The following is a 21685-nucleotide window of genomic DNA, read 5'->3' as shown; positions in this document are numbered from 1 at the left end:
GGATGTGTTTTCTGGCGCTGACAGCTCCTGTAGGTTGGCAGCTTTTCAGGAGTTTGTCAGCTCTTGATAGCATTCCTATTGCTGCAGAGAAGGGTGGGTCTCACTGTAGATCGGACAGTGATAACCACGCTAACATGTAACTCTGCTTACACTGCTGAGGGCTGTAAGTACATAAGATGCAGAGGCATATGGGAATTCCTGTGCAGCCTTTTCACCAACATGTGTACAGTTGACTGAAGTTATTTACTTTATTTATTCGTTTATTTAAATTTAAAATAATAAGCCAAGGCTCTAGGTGCTCTAACAATACAGTAAATGAAATGAATCCCATCAGTATAGAAGTAATCATTTCAGCGGGAACTCAGCCAGCCGGATGCCTATCAAAACTCCTTTTCACCTCTTCATCATTCTGAGGAGCATGCTCTCTTCAAAATCCTTTCCAATGCCTTCCTTTTAAACTACACCCTCTATTGGTTACAACCTACTATTCTTCAAGTATACCATCTAGGAGTGACATGCTGTAACAAACATCCACTAGTGCTCTTTTCTGTCTACTTCTATGCTGATTTTGCAGTTATTATTTGTTTGAAGACAGTCCCTGGGTCTCTTCTTTATAAGCAGTTTGTAATATTTGTCAAGTATCTTAAGCTCTTTGGATGAAGACATTAGGGCATATGCCTATGAGCTCTCTTATGGAAAAGCCCTATGGAATTTTACAGAAAACCCGCTTGAGGTTTGTAGGTCCAGTGTAATTTCACTGAAAATTCTATCCCTGCTATAGAAAGCTGATCCTACTCTATTAAGTGCTACATATTTCTACAGTAATATCTACAAAATCCTAAATTAATTGATCTATAATTTTAATGGTATTCATTCCTTTTAAATTCTAGAGGACGATCGTGACTGCATGTACTGTGCTGAAAAGGGGGTGGTTTTTCAACCATACCAAAATTAACACAGTAATAGATGGGAGTTGTCAATCACCTCCACAATTACCTAGAATAAGCTGATTAAAAGCTACAACAATTAAAGAAACCATGTTCTTGAAGAAAAGGAAAAAATGTTAATTGGTGATGAAACTGTGATGTGACAGAATACAGAATCTATATTTTATACTCCTCATCAAGAATTTCATAGTGAGTAGCTGCTCTGTCTCTTGCCAACATATGTAACTAACTATGCTGTAACAGAAAGTTGTAAAAAGGTATTTTTTTAAAAAAGGGGGAAGGGCCCCCTGCTTTTGAGGCTTTTCCAGAAATACTGTAACTTATCTGAACAGACTCTACAATATAATTTTGGCAAGTGAATATATAGAAAGTAGCATTCTAAGCAGGGCCGGCTCCAGGCACCAGCTTGGCAAGCAGGTGCTTGGGGCAGCCAGGCCGGAGAGGGGCGGCACGTCCAGCTATTCGGCCGCAATTCGGTGGAGGGTCCCTTACTCCCGCTCGGAGCGAGGACCTCCCGCCGAATTGCCGCCTCAGATCGCGATCGCGGCTTTTCTTTTGGCGGGAGGGGGGCTGCTTTGGGCAGCAAAAACCCTGGAGCTGGCCCTGATTCTAAGTGTAAATAGGGGGATATTCAGAGTTAGATATTCAGGATTATAACTGTTCCTCTGAATCCCCCAAAACTGAGTAACAACCTGTTACTCTCTAGATCTAGATGCACATCTCTAGATTCACTAGGTTTATAAAATTCAAACATGGTTCATGCTCTTTTTTTTTCCTGAAGAATGAAACCCTGTGCCTTAGTTACACAAACTTTCATTCTGATTGCAAACCTCTTGTGCCCGTCTCAAACCTCTAAGCACAGTATTCTTGCCTCATCCTTCTGCAAAGTCATTTGTAATTGTACCATTTGCAGGAAGAAATTTAATATCCTAATATGTTGCTTCTATCCCTAATAGAAACCTATAGCACAATACACCCTAGACTTATATAGTCCAAAGAGTACAAAAGACACACTTCAGACGCTGGTAGCCCCAACATGTGTGGTTTCCTCACACAGGGAAAGGCTGGAGCTGAGCCGAGTGGCACAGAGCCAATCAAAACCACAGTCAGTCTAAACACAGCACAGACAAACACTACATTCTGACACTTATTTGCTACTGGAGAGTACCCTTTGGCATTTGGTACTGGAGAGTACCCTTAGGCTACAATGTTCATGAAATCTCTCTCTCCCCCATCATTGTGTAAGTATATCAGGGGTCGACAACCTTTCAGAAGTGGTGTGCCGAGTCTTCATTTATTCACTCTAATTTAAGGTTCCGCGTGCCAGTAATACATTTTAACGTTTTTAGAAGGCCTCTTTCTATAAGACTTTAATATATAACTAAACTATTGGTGTATGTAAAGTAAATAAGGTTTTTAAAATGTTTAAGAAGCTTCATTTAAAATTAAATTAAAATGCAGAGCCCCCCGGACAGGTGGTCAGGACCCGGGCAGTGTGAGTGCCACTGAAAATCAGCTTGCGTGCCGCCTTTGGCACGCGTGCCATAGGTTGCCTACCCCTGAAGTATATTATGGTTATGGATGCCAGCACTAAACAGATAAGACAGACATAGATACCAATATTGTCTAACTTGAGTGCCTACAATTAGGCACTGAAATCCATACTTAGGCATTTAAATAAAAGGTCCAGTATACAAAAGTGATGCCCCTCCCATTTAAATTAATGGGATAAGTAGGTTCTCAGCACCTTTGGTTACTTATTTAGCTGCTGAAATATATCTTGTGTGGCTGTCTTGTGATAAAACTCAAGACAGTTAAAGGAAACTCCATAGCAAAATTGTGAGTGAAAACTGAGTTTGATCCTGGGGTACATCTACACACATAGCCTCCTTTGAAGTTAGAATCTACTAAAATCTGCACATTTTATTTAGTTACATATTTCAAATTATCACAGTATCGGTCAGTTATTCACTTATTGATTTTGATTCATCACAAGTAGATTTGAGTTCTGTTGTCAAGTGAGTTTACACTCTGGAAAGCACTTCTGCAGAAACAGCAGTATGTGCTTCCATGGTAACTGTCTCAGGCCTGGTCCACACTAACCCCCCACTTCGAACTAAGATACGCAACGTCAGCTACGTGAATAATGTAGCTGAAGTCGAAGTACCTTAGTTCGAACTTACCGCGGGTCCAGACGCGGCAGGCGAGCACTTCCGGGATTTATCCAGGATCGATTTATCGCGTCTAGACAAGACGCGATAAATCGGACCCAGAAGATCGATTGCCTGCCGCCGGACCCGGAGGTAAGTATAGACATATCCTCAGTAACTTCAGCCTGAATGCTGTGGTGCTTATAGCAGCAAAACTCCCACTGAAATCAATGGGAGGTTAGCTAAAGTAAGGATTTGTAGAAACAAATCTGCCTCCCTTACAAGTGATTTTCCCTCTCTTCCACTGCCCAGTTGCCAAAACCTGGGATAAGAAAGCCTGCGGTAGGAATAATTCTGTTATCTCTAACTATCCCTAAGAGATGAGTGGGGGCCATTTTTACATTGTCACAGTTCTGACTATACTATTGAGTTCTAAGACTGAAAATGAGAATTCGGAAAAGCATACAAGGAAATATGAATAAAACAATAAGAATAAGCTATTCAGATTGTGAAGTTTGTTATTGGAAACTCTTTTCTACAATGCTCTCATGTTTTTCCTTCAAACAGACGGGCCCAACCTCTCCTCTGTTACACCTATTAACTCCATTGGCTTCAGTTAAGTTACTCCAGATTGAGTTATACTGGTATAGCCCACAGCAGAATTTACCTTTTAAAACCTCCTGTTATATTTAAAGAAAATATAAAATACAGCTGAGGATTTAACTTTCTTCAATCAGAAACATACATGTGACAATCAAAAGCAGTTTTAGTTAGAGATTTTGTGTTAGCACCTGGTTTTTATACTCTAGAGGCCAAAGGTGTGTGCAAAAAGCATCAAATCATCATCCCCACTGGAAATATTGAAGCTTAAATTGACATCCTTCTCTTAGATATGGTCTAGAAGTTACAAAATTAATTGTACCCAGGGTAGAGGCCTGGGCTATACCCCAATATATATAGCCCAATAGAGGTCCCTTATAACCCAAATAATTCTGATTATTAATACAGTTAAGAATATTTAAATTGCCTTCAAAATGTTGAGTGCCATTTAAAACACAGCAGACTAACATACTAATGGGCCATATTCTACTTTTAGTTAGACCCATAACCCCAATTAAATCAGTAAGCAAGGACAGAACTGACCTCACTGTTTTTTTTTTTGTTTTTTTTTCTTGCAAATGTCTCCATTAGGCTAGAGGAAAGAAGAAACAAATACTTTGAGAGGTGTCCTTGTCTATTGTTGATATTATGGTTTCATGAAGTGCACAGCCGCTATAGGTATCTGACTTATTACATTCCTTTATTGCTACAAGGGGTCACACACACTGATCACCTCAGATGATTAAAAGCAAACCATGTAACAATGGGAGGTGAGATTATTAAGTCCTGTTACGAGGACGCATCACATAGTGAATTTGCCATTTAGCCAGTGAAGACAGAAAAAACAAAAACCAAAACACAAGGCCGGGAAAGGGGCTGAAAACAAACTTATCAGATGAACTGCGTAGAAAACAAACTGACCTTTTTTACATTTTTGTTTAAATCAACCAAGCTGAGCAGAAAGATGTGGTCTTTAGCTCCGATTAGCAGCCGGCCCCTCTCCTCATCTAGCAGCAGGGTCCGAAAATCAAACCCCTCCGCTGAGCCCAGGAATGGGATACAGCTGTTTGAAAGCAGCAAGTCTGTGGGAAAATGAAGAAAATCTTTATAATCAAAATGTTTACATATGACTCATTGGTGTCTGTTATAAATATACGCAACCACCATGGAGGTTGCTGGTGAGATAACTGCAGCGGACAGCATATCTTTCTGCAGTCATAATACAAGTTTTGTTATCCTCGAACATGATTTTTTTTTTTTGGCTTTCAATTGGATTATATTCACTTTCACAACTGATTTTTAATGTGTAAAAATTTGTTAATAAATATTTTAAAAAGTCTCTGAGGAATCCGACTTTTGAAAGAAATTGGAAACAGGAAAAAGGCAAAACTTTGGAAGAAATTTGCTACATCTTTTTCTTGCTGCTACAAAATCTGGCCATGTTATTAATATTATTCTGTATTTTAATTACCATTCTGATTATTCACCCCAATCAAGGACCAGGACCCCAATGTGTTCGGCTCAAAACAAACAACGTAACAATAAAGACAGTCACTGACCCAGAGAAATATCAGACATGATGTAACAGGTGAACCAACGAGATAAAGCAGGAATGGAGGGATTTGAGAGGTTGAGGTAGCAATAAAATTGATAGAGGTTAGCATAAAAAGCGAGACATTCTGGGTGAGGTAATATCTTTTATTGGACCAACTTCTGTTGGTGAGAGAGACAAACTTTTGAGTTACACAGAGCTCTTCCTCCAGTCTGGGAAAGGAGAGGGTCACAGCTAGATACCAACTCAAACAGATAGGTTAGTATAAGTAGTTAGCACATATTCTAAGGGACCATTCAAGGTGAAGTAGGCCATTAAAATCCCTGTAGTCTTAGGACAAAAAGGGGAGTTAGTGGGTTACAGATTGTTGTAATAAGCCATAAATCCAGTGTCTTTATTAAGACCATGATTTTTAGTGTCTAGTAAAGTTATGAATTTAATCTCCCAGGCTTGTCCTTTGAAGGTGTTGTGCAGCTTTCCGTTGAGCCTGGGAGATAAAATTCATAAGCTAGACACTAAAAATCATGGTCTTAATAAAGACACCGGATTTGTGGCTTATTACAACAATCTGTAACTCAAGCCATGTCTGTATGTGCAGCGCAGCAGCGGCGCAGCTGTACTGACACGGCTGTGCCACTGTAGCACCTCTGCAGGGCTCTCCATGGGCATAATAAAACCACCTTCACCCACGGCAGAAGACATAGCGCTGTGTATATGAGCGCTTATGTTGGAGTAACTTATTTCGCTCAGGAGGGTGGAATTTTCACACTCCTGAACGAGTATGTTTTGCCAATATAGGCTGTAGTGTAGACAGCCTCACTAAGCCTCCTTTTTGTCCTATGACTACAATGGGCCACTTCACCTTGAATGGTACCTTACAATATGTGCTAACTACTTATGCTAAACTATCTGTTCCATCTTGTATTTAGCTGTGATACTCTTAAGCTATGTCTACACTACCGCCTATGTTGGGAAAACTTATCTCACTCAGGGGTGTGAGTATTCCATCCCCTGAGTGACATAAGTTACACCAACATAATCGCTTGTATGCACGGTGCTATGTCAGTGGGATAGTTTGTCCCGCCAACATAGATTCTGCTGCTCGCGGAGGTGGTTTTATTATGCTGACAAGAGAGCTCTCTCCTGTCAGCGTAGAGCGTCTTCACCAGACGCGCTGCAGCAACGCAGCTGCATTGTAAGAGTAGACAGAGCCTAAGTACCTTTCCCAGGCTTGCGGAAGAGCTCTGTGTAGCTTGAAAGCAGTCTCTCTCACTAACAGACGGTGGTCCAATAAAAGATATTACCTCGCCCATCTTGTCTCTAATGTCCTGGGACTGACATGGCGACAACACTGCAGAGCATAAAAAGTCTCAGTTCCCCACTTGCCTACCCCATACCAGGTGGTTGGGGATCTATCGGAGCATAGTATTAACATTCGAAACGATCCAAGCAATACATATGAGACTCAGATATGGCATTAAGGTTCAGTCTTGCAGTAGGGGGCAGTATGGAGGCACACCAGCCCAGCCAATGCTAAAGGAAACTTGCATGGTGCCTGAGCCAGGCACAATGGCCCAGATCCTCAAGGTATTTAGCTGCCTACCTCCAGGAGCCTTGGAGTAGCACAGCCAGTGTACCCCCATGAAAAGGAGTCAGTGTGTGCTTGCCCCAGCATTGCTAATTTATCAGCAGAGGAAGTGAGGCCACTGCTAGGCCCCTCCACTCACGTTGTCCAACCTGAGCAATCTAGTGCCCAAACTTGAACTGAGCTGTTGCTTTTGTGTGATATCCACCTTGGCCAACACTGGGGATTGAACAGGGGAATCTCCAAAGCTAAAAGCATGAGTCTCCACTGCTTGAGTTCCAGAGCCCCCTTCTGTAGCATGGGCTTTATCTGACTCTGTGGATCTGGGAGAAAAGCGGACACGAAACATTTGCCAATCAGTGAATTACACTTGCACACAGAAGAGCACGAGGACTATGACTGAAACCAGCTGAACAAAGCTCTGGAGGGCTTTCTGCCTAGGGGCCCTCTTTCAGGGTTCTCACCAGGAAAGCAAGCATAAACCAGGGCTAAAGTTGAGCAACCAATTCACCTACTGGTATTCTTCTACCTGACGGTCCCCATAAACACCTCTGTTCTTAGCACCATAGACCCATCCTCTAATTCTAAAGCAGATTATTAAGATAGCCCCTCCTCTTCCACCTGACATAAAGAAAAGTTCAGTTTTGATTTCTTTTTACTACATGTCCAGCATGTGGCAGTGCTAGATCAGTTTTCCCTTCACGCTGTGGAAGAGAGCCCTAATTTGGGGGAGAACATGCTTAAACATGTACATAAATCATTCATGGCCTGGTTCCCTAAACTGAACAACACACAACATTTGGGAGAGACAGATGAATCCTGGGATCAACAGAACAATATCAAGGTTCCTTCCTTCTCAAGGTGGGTGGACTTACTCCCACCCATTTATCTAACCAGCATGATTTATACACCCAGCACATGAAGAAAAATGTTATCGGGCTTTCACAAACAGGAACTCCCCGTTCAACAAAATAAAGGGAATACCCCAGAGGACTCTTGCACACAAACAGAGATATGGCAGACACTATAGACTGCTCAAGGATTAAGCCAGTTTATTGGGAAAACAATATTGGGGAAGAAAAAATAAATATTTTATCATTATTCATCTGCTAATGAGGATATTGTTTCAATAGCTATAAACTGGCTCTTTGTCATCTTTATGTATGAAGTCCAGGTATTATTGTCTGGCTCATTATTGAATGTTGTTACAGCACAATCTGCAGACAAATTGTCCCATACTGCAGCTTCTGTTCCCCTAGGTGAGATTTATCTGGTGATATTTGGAAAAATCTTAATTTAAATAGGAAATTAATTCAAATGTTATGCCTAAACTGTTTCAGGCCAGGGCTGTCTTTGTGTGTGTGTCTTTTAGAGCCAAGGATGTTGCTGGTGTTTAGCAAATAAATAATATTTTAAAAGAGCTGTCACTTACTCAGACCAAGAGCAGAAGGGAGCTAGGCCTGCACAGGTTTTCATGACATGATGCTATGAACACCTGAACCCTGTCCAGACTGCTCCTCACACTACTGCAGGCTAAAATGCAGTATGTTCCATTCTATATGCATCCGAAGAAGTGGGCTGTAGTCCACGAAAGCTTATGCTCTAATAAATTTGTTAGTCTCTAAGGTGCCACAAGTACTCCTGTTCTTCTTTTTGTTGGAAACTGGGTACCAAATTTTCCAGTGGAGACAAGACAGTGCACCCTGAATATCTCCATTTATCCACTGAGCAGGTACAGCGCGCATAGTTAGCTTACCGATACTGCTCTGCCAATGGAGGTTGAGGGGATGATTTATTTTCCATGATCCATTCATTTGCTGGCGTCTCTGTGGAGGCAGCCAATCAGTGCCACTTACGGTGCGCTTTTTCTTTTTTTTTATGTGTGTGTGATGTGGACATCTGTCCACGGGAAATTTAAAGTTGTTCAAGATTCTTTCCAAAGTTGTAGTTAATATTATTTGCATTACTATTGTGCCCAGAGGTTCCAGTCAAGAATGGGCTCCATTGTACTGGATGCTGTGAAAATATATAGGAGACGATTCTCTGCAGCTGTGCACAACAGAGTAATGGGTCACAGCCACTTAATACTTCCTCAGGCTACTCTAAATTGCACTAGCAGTGGTCCCTAAGGCCCTACTCAGCAGCTGAGCATTGCTGGAGAGCATCATGCTCCAGTCACTCCTCCCTCCTGCCCTTCCCCTCCCCCACATCAGCTCTACACCATCCTGGGCTAAAGGGGATGGCAGAGACCAGGGTGTCTGGCCCATAGTATATGTAAATCCCTGTCCTAATGATTTTGCAATCTAGATTAAAACAATGCATAAGAGTTGGGTGTAGCAGGCAATGGATGGGCTCAAGGAGGAGAGATGAGAGTAACAGCAATGGGAACACACAGCTACATAGATCAGCCATGGATAATTTGCTGGGATTAATTTAAAAAAAAACAGGAGATTTTAAATGAACGACTGTAGGCTAGTGCATTTTAACAGACACCCCCTCTTTTTGTAGTCCCAAGTCTCATGAGCACAAAATCAAAATGACAGATTGTGTGATGTGTCTAAATGAGACCACTGACCTCATTTTCATCTGCATCCTAGTAAAACAGGATTTGAATCTGGGTATCCAGAGATAGACAGCTACTGCCCTCTCCCACTTGGCTCTAATTGCTATAGCTCATTAAATCAGTCAACCTGCTAAAATATATAGCAATGGAATCCAACATATCTGAGAGGGGAGGAATGAGGCACTGTTTTCCTTTTTTATTTGCTTAATTGGAAGGAAATATCTCTGCAATGAGCATCCCAAAAGGATAATACGTCATTCCTTCTTCATGAGCAAATACTGTCAAGAAAATTTAAGTAACCATCTCAGGCAGCTATTAAGGGGAAGTGAAAGGGTTGTCTCATGACTGGAACACTTGACTAGGAGCCTGGAGAACTTGGACGGATTTTCCATTGTCTTGCGCAGTAATTTATCCTGCACGGAGGGTGCAAAATGCTATCAAATGGGAACGGACGCATTTCACACTGATTTTATGCAGGTATAAATGACAACACAAGGTGCAAGGCAGTGAAGGATCCAGCTTGCAGCGTTTTTACTTTTAACTAATTTATTTCTGAAAAAAAGCTTGGAAATTAGACTCTGCCTATTGCCACTGATAGGATTAAAACTGAGATGTGACCCATTAAAAACTTGCAAAGCAACATTAGCAGAGAACTGATTAAATTATTGCCAGATTAATCATCACAACCACTCACATTAAAAAGAAGCCAAACTTATGGGTTTCCCCCTAGCCCTTTTGGGTAAATCTATTAAAGATTATCAAGGATATTAAAATGATCAAAGTTATCATGAAAAATTGCCCTGTCCACTGCCATCCAGGAGAATGTATTGCTCCTTAGAGAAATGTGTAGATTTGCAGCACTGCACCGTGATCAGTTAGTGGCTGACTGATTCCAACAGTTAAACTGTGTTCTCATATTACGCAGGAACAGAGTTAATTACCCATATGGTCATTTATTAATGTATGGTGAACATTCACTTTAAGAGGTATGTTTTCTGTTTTATTAAAGATTAAAATCTTTATCATTTCCTCAGAGGCTCCAGTTAGGCCATTATATCAGCATGCAGCTAGTTCCTTATCTACGTTAATGTTTGCCTATTAAGTGGTGGAAATTACAGTCATGCCATCATTTTTATTAATGGAGAAAAGCATCTCAGTAGACCTGACTGGCCGTACCAGTAGCATTGTTACTCTACAGTACAGCAGTGCTGTAATAAAAATACATTGTATTATGAATGAACATGCCACCTTTTGCACTGCTTACCTGGACTTTAATGTGTAACCCCACCCCCCGATTGCAGTTGTGCAGATAGTCCTATTGACTTCAGTCATGCAAGATTGGGCCCTTATTCTTGGACCAATGCGCCATCACAGCATTAGAAATGCTGCTAGCTGGAGCCACTCGCATTTCGATGACCTAATGGAGCCATTTTTCTAAATTATGGACCAGGTCCTCAGTTGGTATGAATGGGCACAGCTCCACCCATTTCTAAAGAGTGGGGCCCCTTTACACCTACTGAGGAGCCTGCCTTAAAAGAACGTGTGTGTATGTGTACATATTTGAACATACATTTTTTAAATATCCCGTGGCATTTTTCCCAGTAACTGTAGTGTTAGCTCCTGGAGTCCTGACTAAGCAGCTATTTTAAATTTCCAAGAGCGTCCAGAGCTGCAGAATGAAATAGGTGTGGTGCACAGAGCATTCCATTTCCAAACAAATTTGACTAGAGAAACAGCTGCACAAATAACAGTTAAAGTATTATTATTCCAGAGATGATTAAATGCTGCTTTGTGACTTCATGTTATTGGTGAAAAATGCATAAGGCCTGGTTCACAAACTCCATGAAGCCAAACTAAATAGTTAGCTTTAGACAGCACAAATGAAAACGTATCCGACTGAAATATTTGTTATTATGAAGAAGACCTCAGGCTGTGGATTTGCACAGGTTCCCTTTTTCCGAGAGCAGCTTATCTTTCTTGCGTTACTGCCAAATAAAGCAAAGTCATCTTTGTTACCAAGGCAGTTCAATTCGCAGATTTTTCTTTAAATGAAACGATGGCCATTAAAGGTTACAGATGGAAAGTTTCATCCAGAACAAATGATTTACACCCATGCCAGCCTCGGAATACCACTGATGGGTACAAGCCACACCCCACCACCCTATTCATATGGCAGGTCAGCCTGGAATGGAAGAAAAGAAACCCCACCCTTCAAATAAAGCTCTCTCACCCAATCACATTTGTTCCACAATTCCCAATTCTCAGAACTGCACATCCTGCCTCTCCCCCATCCACCTCCCACAGCTTCCTGCTGTAACTGGCCTGCAAGCCTCAGGTGGACAGTCTGTACTGTTTCACTGGAGTCCATTTCTCCTCCCCCTCCCTCCTCTCAATTGCCATTTTAAGTGAACCTAGTTATAGGAGAGTAGCTGAGAAGCCCTACTCTCTAATATCTTGTCTAGGGGTGGGGTGGGGGGGAAGGTGCTGAATCTTTAGCCTGATGGGCTCTTCTCCTCCTCTACTGAATCCTCACAAAAAGGAGTTGCCAGCCTGGGAGAGTCCAATAAATGTAGCCTTCTGCCCTATCTTTTAAAGTTTTCCCTCAGTGACTGAGGTGCAGGCATCTAAAGAACAACACAGCCCCTATATTGGGAAGCTGGGGCACTTAATATGCCTCTCATTGAATCCTCAAATTGTTCCTAAAATCTGGATTACAATTTTCACCTGTAGGCGGGCAGGACTATTCAATGAAAGGGCAGCTGTAGAAGGGCTTGTGCTATCTTCCACACTCATTATCAGGATTTAAACTTCAGGAATCTCCCATTAATCTTAAAATTGTGAAGGAGGCAAATCCTTTATCTATTCAGCCACAAATCCCCGCCCCCTTCTGTTCCCCACATATCTATCAACCAATAAAAATGGAAGCAACATGCCACACAGTTCAGCTGGGGATTGTCCTACCAATTGGAGACTAGGGGACATGAACTGGGGGACTCCTAAGTCTACAATTGTTCAGGTCCTAAAAACGGATTTTGACATGAGCTGAATTAGAAATGGCCTCCTAGCCTGGAGCACTCAGAGGCTCCGTAGGTCAGTAGCAGTAGTTCATTTTGTCTGGACCAATGAAATTGTAGAATTGGACCCACAATATTAAAGAGAGACTCGAGAATGAACTTTCACCTTAAGATCCTGTTCCCCTACCTCCAAATTTCTCATGTCTGGTGTTGAGGATTTTAAAAGGATCATGAGTGCAAGGTAAATAGTGCATGCAAATATGCACTAATCTGAAGTACAATCAACACAAAGGAGACATTTTGTGTGGCAAAGTTCTCTTTGGCTGTCTTATTTGAATGATCAGTGTTAAATGAGTTTACTCTGAACCCCTCTTCCCCACTGCCACATCTGTCCCCATCATCCTGCCCTGCCATGCCTCTTCCATGAATTTCCTTACCATATTTATTTGAGTGCATGATCCAAAGTTCTCAAGTTTAAACTCTAAGGGATTCTCAGCCCCCAGAGTGCAGGGCCTGCTACAAAGCATGTAGCTACCACACTGAGTAAAAGGTAAGGACTGGCCTAAAGAGACTAGGACTAGCCAGCGTATACAAAATCTTAAATTGGCAACAGAATGGGCCCAGCAGAAAGCTGATTGCATCAACATGAGCCCAGACATTCTGAGACACGCATTAACTTCCATTAATACAGCCCACCATGCAACAGATGCAGCATTTGGTCACTGTCATAGACAGTGGTTCAGCAGGCACGTAGCTCTTTACAGGTCACATGTTCATGTTGCACATTTCAGGCAAATCCAGGTGTTAAAAATGTAACATAATCATACTTAGCACTTACAACAAATAGAGCTTTACTTTCCCAGAGTGTCACACATACAATTACCTGTGGTACTGTGCCTCATTTTAAAACAAAATAACTGTCATTATATTTGTCTCCAAAATAGCACCTGCTTTTTACTTTAAAACATATTTTGCTTCCGAGTTACTCAGAAAGGATTGTTTTCCAACAGTAAAATCCTATCTACCATCAAAACTGGTCAGATTTTGTTTGTTTGCAGTGCATTTTAAGTCAGAAACAGGACAAAAAAATGGCTACTTTGACCTTCACTATTCTTCTGCAATGACTTTTATAGCACAGTTTGCTCCATTTACAAGTTGAATGATGATTTTTCTAACTGCAAACTCTTCAGGCTCAAGCTAGGTTCATTCTGCCACTTACAACATCACCACCAAAAAAAGATCTTGCAATCTGGACATAGCTGAAGATACACAAGGCAGACGAGAACTCAGCTCATTTCTCCCTAGCTGTACAGGCTCTGAAGACCTAACAGGAGTAAACAATTTGTTTTGCCTGGAAAGCACATGCGTGGCTCTAACATACAGGTGAAAAAGCTGCCCTGCTCCTTCTCAGAGAGCATTTGAGAAAGGAGCAAAAATGATGCACAGGGAGGAAGGTGAATGGAGATGCCACTCAAGAGACTGCTCATACCATGTGGACCCAGGCTCCTGGTGGTTCTCTTTACAGCCACACGGAGTTGATGACAGGCTGAGGAAATGGCCAATAGTTCTATGCACGGACCAGATCCAATGACCTAAATTTCCATATGGTGGGGAGGCTATAGGAGATAATGTCTTCTACTCCTTCCATAGCCTATTCACCAGAGGGCAAATACTGAAATCCTTACCCAGTTTTTGCTCCTTGCCCGTACTCCCCACTGGGAGCTTTGCCATTGATTTTATTGAGGCTTGGGATTCAACCCTTGTCTTGAATAGGAATTTGCTTAAATAAAGACTGATGAAGAATTGTGTAAGGTATTCACAATCTGGCTCCAGTAGAATGTGTGATACTACTGGTAGGTGCTGATGCGTGTGGTTCTTAGTCTGATTCATGCTTGTCTAACCCACTTCTTGGACCATGTGTTTGGTGACAGAATTTGGCCCACAGGGACTAGACCTGTTGAATACAAAGGTGCCAATTTATAAAGTGTTTTGTTTTTTTTTAATATTATATCCACCCTCAAAAGTTTCTCTCCAAGTAGACAGGGGTTTATAAGTAAAAGGATGGGAGACCCTAACCTACTGTGACATGAACAACTCTGCTATGATAAAAGTGTTAAATGATTATGGACCATAAAGCACGTTAAAATCAGTCTAACAGGCTTGGGAGAGCAGTATAACAGCACAAACTTTTTTCTGAAATAGGTGAGTTGACAGAACTAGGAGAGTTAACACAAACATTTCGTTGCTTAGTTGTCTTTAAAGTACTTTCAGTACCTTCTTTGTAAGAATGTTTCATTGACAAAAATCAGAGGGGTAGCCGTGTTAGTCTGAATCTGTAAAAAGCCACAGGGGGTCCTGTGGCACCTTTAAGACTAACAGAAGTATTGGAGCATAAGCTTTCGTGGGTGAATGCCCATTTCATCAGACACAAGTAAACTTGCATCTGATGAAGTGGGCATTCACCCACAAAAGCTTATGCTCCAATATTTCTGTTAGTCTTAAAGGTGCCACAGGACCCTCTGTTGCTTTTTTCATTGATAAAAGAATCCACATAGGTGCCTTATGATTCCTACGACTATGAATATTTTTTTCTTATTAGCATAAGAGGAAAGTAATAACTAGTGGGGCTCTGTAACAAGGTTCACGACCCGCTACTCTTCCTGGAGCCCGCTTGCCCTCCCGAATAAGGCTTGGAGAGGCTTCAGGGTTGTACAACACCCGGATCTTTATTTATTTAACATTGTCCCACAACCAGTGTCCATTTATATACACGCTTTACAAATGTGGTTACCGCCTTTACAGGCAGAGTCAGCCTTCAGCTAGGAAGCCTCCAGTTCCCTGACTGACTTACTTTGCCCTTGCTGCCCCCAGCCTTCTGGCTCTCTCCCAGCCTTTATAGCCCTTGGCTTGTCAGGCCAGCAGGCATTGCCAATCCTCAGGCCAGCATCAGGCCTTTTCCATTAGCCCCAATCCCTTAATTGGAGCTGACCGGGCAGGGGCTAATTAGGTGCGTTTGCCCCAGCACCCTGCTACAGGCTCTCTCAGACAGTAGTACTGTTTGTACTGACTCAGAGACCATTAGAAAATTAAACTATAAAAGGTGTTAATTTTACACCTATGCTATGAGCTCATCAGGTCTCACCCCCTAAATTGGGTTGGGCCTGGTCAAGACTTGGAAGTGACAGCAAAGGAAAATTAAAATCAAGGGCCAAATCTTCAGCTTGACTTCAATAAAGCCATAACAAATCACAGCAGAGATCGATCCAGGCCCAAGTTTGTTGCAGAAAGTTGTGCTGGCAGTTCTGTAGATGACATTCTTCCCTTAGAATCAGTACTGAGTGAAAGCCCTCCCATGCTGTCACATGAGATATAAACGTGAGTCCTGGCTACTGATGGTAACTACATGAGTAAGGTGTCCTGACCACATTAGTGTTTAGGTAATTATATTCTGCCTAGGCAGTTCCAACTGAATGTAGTTAGGTCAGGGTTTCTAGTTTGAGGTTAAAACCAGTAAAACCACATCAAAGCAAAAATCTGAGAACAGGTTGTTATAAAGCATAGATTGGGGGAAGGGGGACAATATTTATTTTATATAGTTCAGAGAAAACACTATTTCAAAACACTGCTAAAGAGTTTTTACTCCAAAACGGAGTCATTACTTGTCTAAAAATAAAATAAAATAAAACAGGAAAAATATATTTAATACCCTGTGTATGACAATCTTTGTTTCCTGTCCTAAACCATTTTGCGGTCTTGCTGCAAGTTATTAAACAGCTTCCACACTTCATCCCATTCAGTGAAAAAATATCATTCCAAGGTTAGGTATTTGGCCTAGATCTTAGGTAGACCTGGGTTCAAGTCCCTGATCTGTCACAAGCACTCCCTTATGTTGCCTTGGGCAAGTCACTTGGCCTCCCTGTGCCTCAGTTCCCCATCTGTAAAATGGGGATAATAGCACTGCCCTACCTCTCAGTGGTGCCATGACATTAAAAATTGTGAGATGTTCATGTAATGAGGGTCATAGAAATACCTAAAATAGATATCAAAAATAGCTGCATTTCAGCCATGAGAGTCTTTCAAGAGGGTGTAGAATTACCACATAGGTAAAGTGATTTAGAATCCTCTATAGTTTAATACACTTTTTTCAATGCAAGCAATTATTTTATTGAATAGTTAGTTTAGAAACAGACTAAATTCTTAATGGGGATTAGAAATAGGGACTGATTGGTAAAATACTACCCACATGAGACAAAACAAAACATTTTGTCTCATCAATAAAAGTGAATTTCATTGTGGAAGGAAGATCATTACAAAATATTTTGTGTGGCTGAAGTTTTTCATTGCTCCAGTTTTTACTTTAACTCCCATTTATGATATATTAAACTCTGTTTGACTCAGTTTAACTATTTACTCCTGCAGTGCTTGCATGTACTTGTTGGACACTCATTTAATTTGAATTGGCTATTCTTGTTAGGAGTTAAGCTGTTTTTCTAAATGGTGCTGCTAATTAATGCACCATAAAAGCAGAACCATTTTCAGCAATAAAAAAAAATCTGCATGGTAATAGCTCAGATTAGTATAATAAAACTTCTGACATGGAAAACTAAATTATAGTCTCAATTACACTTTGATATTGATGGAGTTGAAATTCTGATAAGACACCTGGAACTAAATGACACTGTATATGTAGATTTTTTTTTCTTTAAAACATTATTTATTTGTATTAGAGTAATGGCTAGTATCCCCAACCAGGGTTGGCGCCCCAATGTGCTATATGCTAAACATATGGCCAGAAACAGCCCTTGCCTCAAAGAGCTCACAATCTACTTTAACAAAAAACACAACTCATCAGAAGGAAGGGGGCAGGGAAGATGAAGGAAACAATAAGGACATGTGTTTACATAGGCCAGCTGTGTGCACTGCCAGATTACATCTGATCAGTTTGGATTTTTTTATGTTATAATATATAAAAAGAGATATTGAATTTATCAGCTACGGGCTAATATTACAAATCAAATTCTGCTTCAATCCCCCACCCCCATTATCTACATGTTCTACGTATAACCTTTGCTGTCAGCATAGTACTCATATAGAAACACAAATTTTTCATCAGATGATCTCAATGCATTCTACAAAGGAAGTCAGCATGACTATCCCCACTCTACATATGGGGTAGAGGGAGGTGTGGAGACTCACCCAAAAATCCAGTTGCAGAACTCAGGTGATCCTGAGTCCCAGACTAGTACTCTACCCACTAGGCCATGCTGCCTCCCCCCTATAATGATCTGACCTGACAGCCCTGGAGACTAAAATCCTTTATCTAGTCACAGGGCAGCACATGCAGCAGCAGTGCATACATCTTCAGGACAGCTGGGACCCATGCCACAGCACAGAACTCCTGCCCTATCTAATGCATGTTCCTCAGCCCTTAAAATCCTCTCTACCACCCTCTGCATATAATGATCCTCTTGCTCTTGGATAACACTGCTCTACAGCCAAAATGCTTCTGAAATAAATGTAGTCAAACTTTACTAATTCTGGGTCACTGAGAACGAAAATGATGCTTAAAATTGTGGCTTGGCTCTAGTTTTCAAGATATGCTATTGGGTCAGTATATATGACCCTTGACTTGGGAATGGCGGAGGATAAGTGAGTTATAAAGGGAAGGGATCTCAATTTAAACCAGAAATGACTAAAATACATCTTTGACTGGATCTATGTATAAATCTATGACTGGGTTTGGACAGTACTTGCTTTTTAGACAAAACAATGAATGCTGCAATCTGAAGCTGGTATTGCGTCATACATGATATGAATTGCATCATGTTATTCCTAGAAGTCATGGATGATGCAATCATAACGAAGCTTACATCACTCTGCTGAACAAATTGCCCTAGATCAGCTCTAGAAATCATACAGTGTCGTGCTCCCTTATTTGTCAGTGTTTGATTTTGCAAAGGGACACATTTCTGTTTAGCCAAAGTGAGCAGAGATGCCTCGTACTTGTGTGAACAGTGCAGATAACTTCTGCTATGTTTGTGGTAAAGTGACTTTTGCATCACAAAAGCGCAGTATAACCACTATGGTTAAGAAAGCCTATCACCTTTATTTTGGCTGCAAAATTGGAGATCAGGACAAGAGGTGGGCCCCACACATATGCTGCAACACTTGTGCAACAAATCTTCACCAGTGGTTGAACAGGAAAAGGAAATCTATGCCTTTTGCAGTGCCAATGATTTGGAGAGAGCCAACAGATCATACCAGCAATTGTTACTTCTGCATGGTGCCTCCAGTTGGGAAAGGTGTGTCAAAGAAGAAAAAGTGGACTGTGCATTATCCAAACATTCCATCAGCTATACGCCCAGTACCCCACGGAGAAGGACTGCCAGTTCCTGATGCACCAGAATCATTCTCACTTAAGTCAGACGAGGAAGAGGAAGAGGATGAAACTTCTGGTCCTGAACCATCAATGTCACAGGACCCACACTTTCTCCCATCCTCCTCCTCTGAACCACACCTCATAACACAAGGTGAACTGAATGACCTTGTCAGGGATTTGGAACTACCCAAGAGTAAGGCAGAGCTGTTGGGCTCCAGACTACAGCAGTGGAATCTCCTGGCAGGTGATGTTAGGGTTTCCATGTTCCGTGACAGTCAAAAGGATCTTGTCCTATTCTTCTTCATGGAAGGTGATCTTGTAGCCTGCAACAACATCGATGGTGTGATGGCAGCCCTCAACGTCGTTCACGATCCAGATAAGTGGAGACTGTTCATTGATTCATCGAAGACGAGTCTTAAAGCTGTTTTACTGCATAATGGCAATGTTTTGCCATCAGTTCCAGTTGGTCATGCAGTCCATATGAAGGAAACCTATGACAACATGAAACAACTTTTGAGGTGCATAAACTATGACCAACATCAGTGGCAGCTTTGTGGCGATTTGAAGGTTGTTGCTCTCTTGCTTGGTCTGCAGACTGGATACACAAAGTACTGCTGTTTTCTCTGCGAATGGGATAGTCGTGCAAGAGATTCCCACTACATCAAGAAAGATTGGCCACTCCGACAGTCATTGGAACCTGGGAGGAAAAGTGTTCAGCATCCACCACTTGTTGAATCAAGGAAGATTTTGTTACCATCCTTACACATCAAGCTGGGTATGATGAAGAACTCTGTCAAGGCCATTGACAAAACACAAGCAGCTTTCAAGTACCTCCGTGGAAAATTTCCAAGGTTAAGTGAAGATAAGTTAAAGGAAGGTGTCTTTGTTGGTCCTCAGATTCATGAACTACTTCGAGATGATGCATTTGACCATGCACTGCGTGGCAAGGAAAAGACGGCATGGAAAGCCTTCCAGTTAGTGGCAATAAATTTTCACGGAAACAACAAGGTAGACAACTACAGGTTGTTGGTGGAAAACCTCCTCAAGGCATACAAAAGCCTTGGTTGCAACATGTCACTAAAGATACATTTTTTGCACTCTCATCTAGATTTTTTTCCACCAAACTGCGGAGCAGTGAGTGACGAGACGGCGAGCGATTTCACCAGGACATTGCAACAATGGAGAAACGCTATCAAGGCAAATGGAGCCCATCAATGCTTGTAGACTATTGTTGGATAGTGACGAGATGCTCCATTTAATGAATACAAGAGACAAGCTAAGAAGCGCCGAGTAGACACTGAATAGGACTAAACTATGTACATAATAGTTTTTTGCCTTTTGTTTCATAATACATTTTATTTATATAACCCTTTTGCTGATTTTTAAAGTGTGACATAAACAGGACAGGTGAAATATTATCATGTAAAGCAACCATAAACACATGAAAAGACCTAGGTTTACAATTTATGATTAAAACTCTATCTACACAATATACATAGACACAAAATGTAAAAACTTAAATATCTTAGAAACAGTAACCAATCAGTTGTTTTAATTGTCACATTTGAATTCAGCACATCAAAATACATAATAAATAGCACATTTTATCTCTGAAGCAGATGACTTCTCAAAAATTGTAGACCAGTGTAATCTTTGCAAAATCCAGTTGCAAATTGGACAGTGTAACACAAGTCCCTATTTAAGCCTGGGTTTCCTACTTGGATACTAGAGGAAGCTACAAAAATACCCTTGGCTGCTAATTGGATACCCTAACATCTCCTTGTGCCATTTTAAAGACATGTAAATAGCACAGAGACTTGATCTAGGTAAGTTATTCTGAGCAAGTATGTTAGCAGTAGCACAAAGTGTGGCAAAATCCCTTTAATGTGTTTCATATTTCCCCCCTCCCTTTCCCTCTGACCCTGTGTATAAAGAACTATTCCATATATAGATTACCAGAGACCCAGAGGAAGGTATAGGAGGTAAAACATGATTTAAGGCCCAATCCTATTCCCACTGACATCAATGACAACAGGATCAGAACAGTCCTAAAATTAGTTCGTATTGAAAGACTAAGGGTAGGGTTTTCAAAAGCACTTGGCACTGGCCTCACTCTGTTTCCATTGAAGCCAATAGGAATTTTACTATTGACTTCACTGGAAGCAGAGTTAGGCAAGCACTTTTGAAAATCCCATGCAAAAATGCTGCCATTGATGCCATACTCACCCCCCGTTCTTTTAGAGAAGCAACTCATTAGTATTTTCTCTTCTTCCTCTTTAACTGGTTCAACACTTTCTCCAAAGTCCAGTCCACTTCCTCTCTCTCATCTTCGTGAACTCTAAGAATTTTGGGGCAGTGTCTTGTGAACACAACATTTTTTTCTCATCCAAGTGAGGCCCCTTTTGCAATTATGCAAAGAGAAAAGTGTTGTGAGCTACAAGCTGTTTACATTGTTAGGAGGTTGATGTGGGTCAGCTCTTTAAGGTTATTCTTAGTTCAACTGCTATGTAAACTATTGATGTCATTGAGTAGAAGTTGCCCTGCAGGACATAATATATGTGATAATTGTAAGACAGAGAATACAGCATATAGTCAGATCTGACTCCAAGTTCTCTAGTTAATGGAGGGAGAAACCTGTTAGTTTTCCAGTTGTAGCTCTGCAAAAAAGCCTGAATGAAAAACATTGTGATTGATTCTATGCATGTCAGGGCCACCCAGAGGATTCAGGGGGCCTGGGGCAAAGCAATTTCAGGGACCACTTCCATTAAAAAAAGTTGCAATGCTATAGAATACTATATTCTTGAGGGGGCCCTGCGGGGCCCGGGGCAAATTGTCCCACTTGCTCCCCACTCTGGGCGACCCTGATGCATGTGATATTGCAGAATTTTTTCCAAC

The 21685-nt window shown here is 41.3% G+C and overlaps 1 protein-coding gene across 11 annotated transcripts in view; it reads right to left on the bottom strand.

The window, feature by feature from the left end:
• The window catches only part of SEMA3D (semaphorin 3D), a 195190-nt gene that overhangs the window by 103506 nt on the left and 69999 nt on the right, over window positions 1-21685 (bottom strand). For all 11 annotated transcript variants that reach the window (XM_005304502.5, XM_005304501.5, XM_065553614.1 and 8 more), the window contains one exon: window positions 4619-4779. In XM_005304502.5, coding sequence (XP_005304559.2) covers window positions 4619-4779 — 161 coding nt within the window. The remainder of the gene's footprint in view (window positions 1-4618; window positions 4780-21685) is intronic.

The sequence above is a fragment of the Chrysemys picta genome, chromosome 1, assembly GCF_011386835.1.
Source record: "Chrysemys picta bellii isolate R12L10 chromosome 1, ASM1138683v2, whole genome shotgun sequence".
Classification (NCBI taxonomy): Eukaryota; Metazoa; Chordata; order Testudines; family Emydidae; genus Chrysemys; species Chrysemys picta.
The sequence above is the reverse complement of the archived record's forward strand: the minus strand, read 5'-3'. Positions and strand labels throughout refer to the sequence as shown.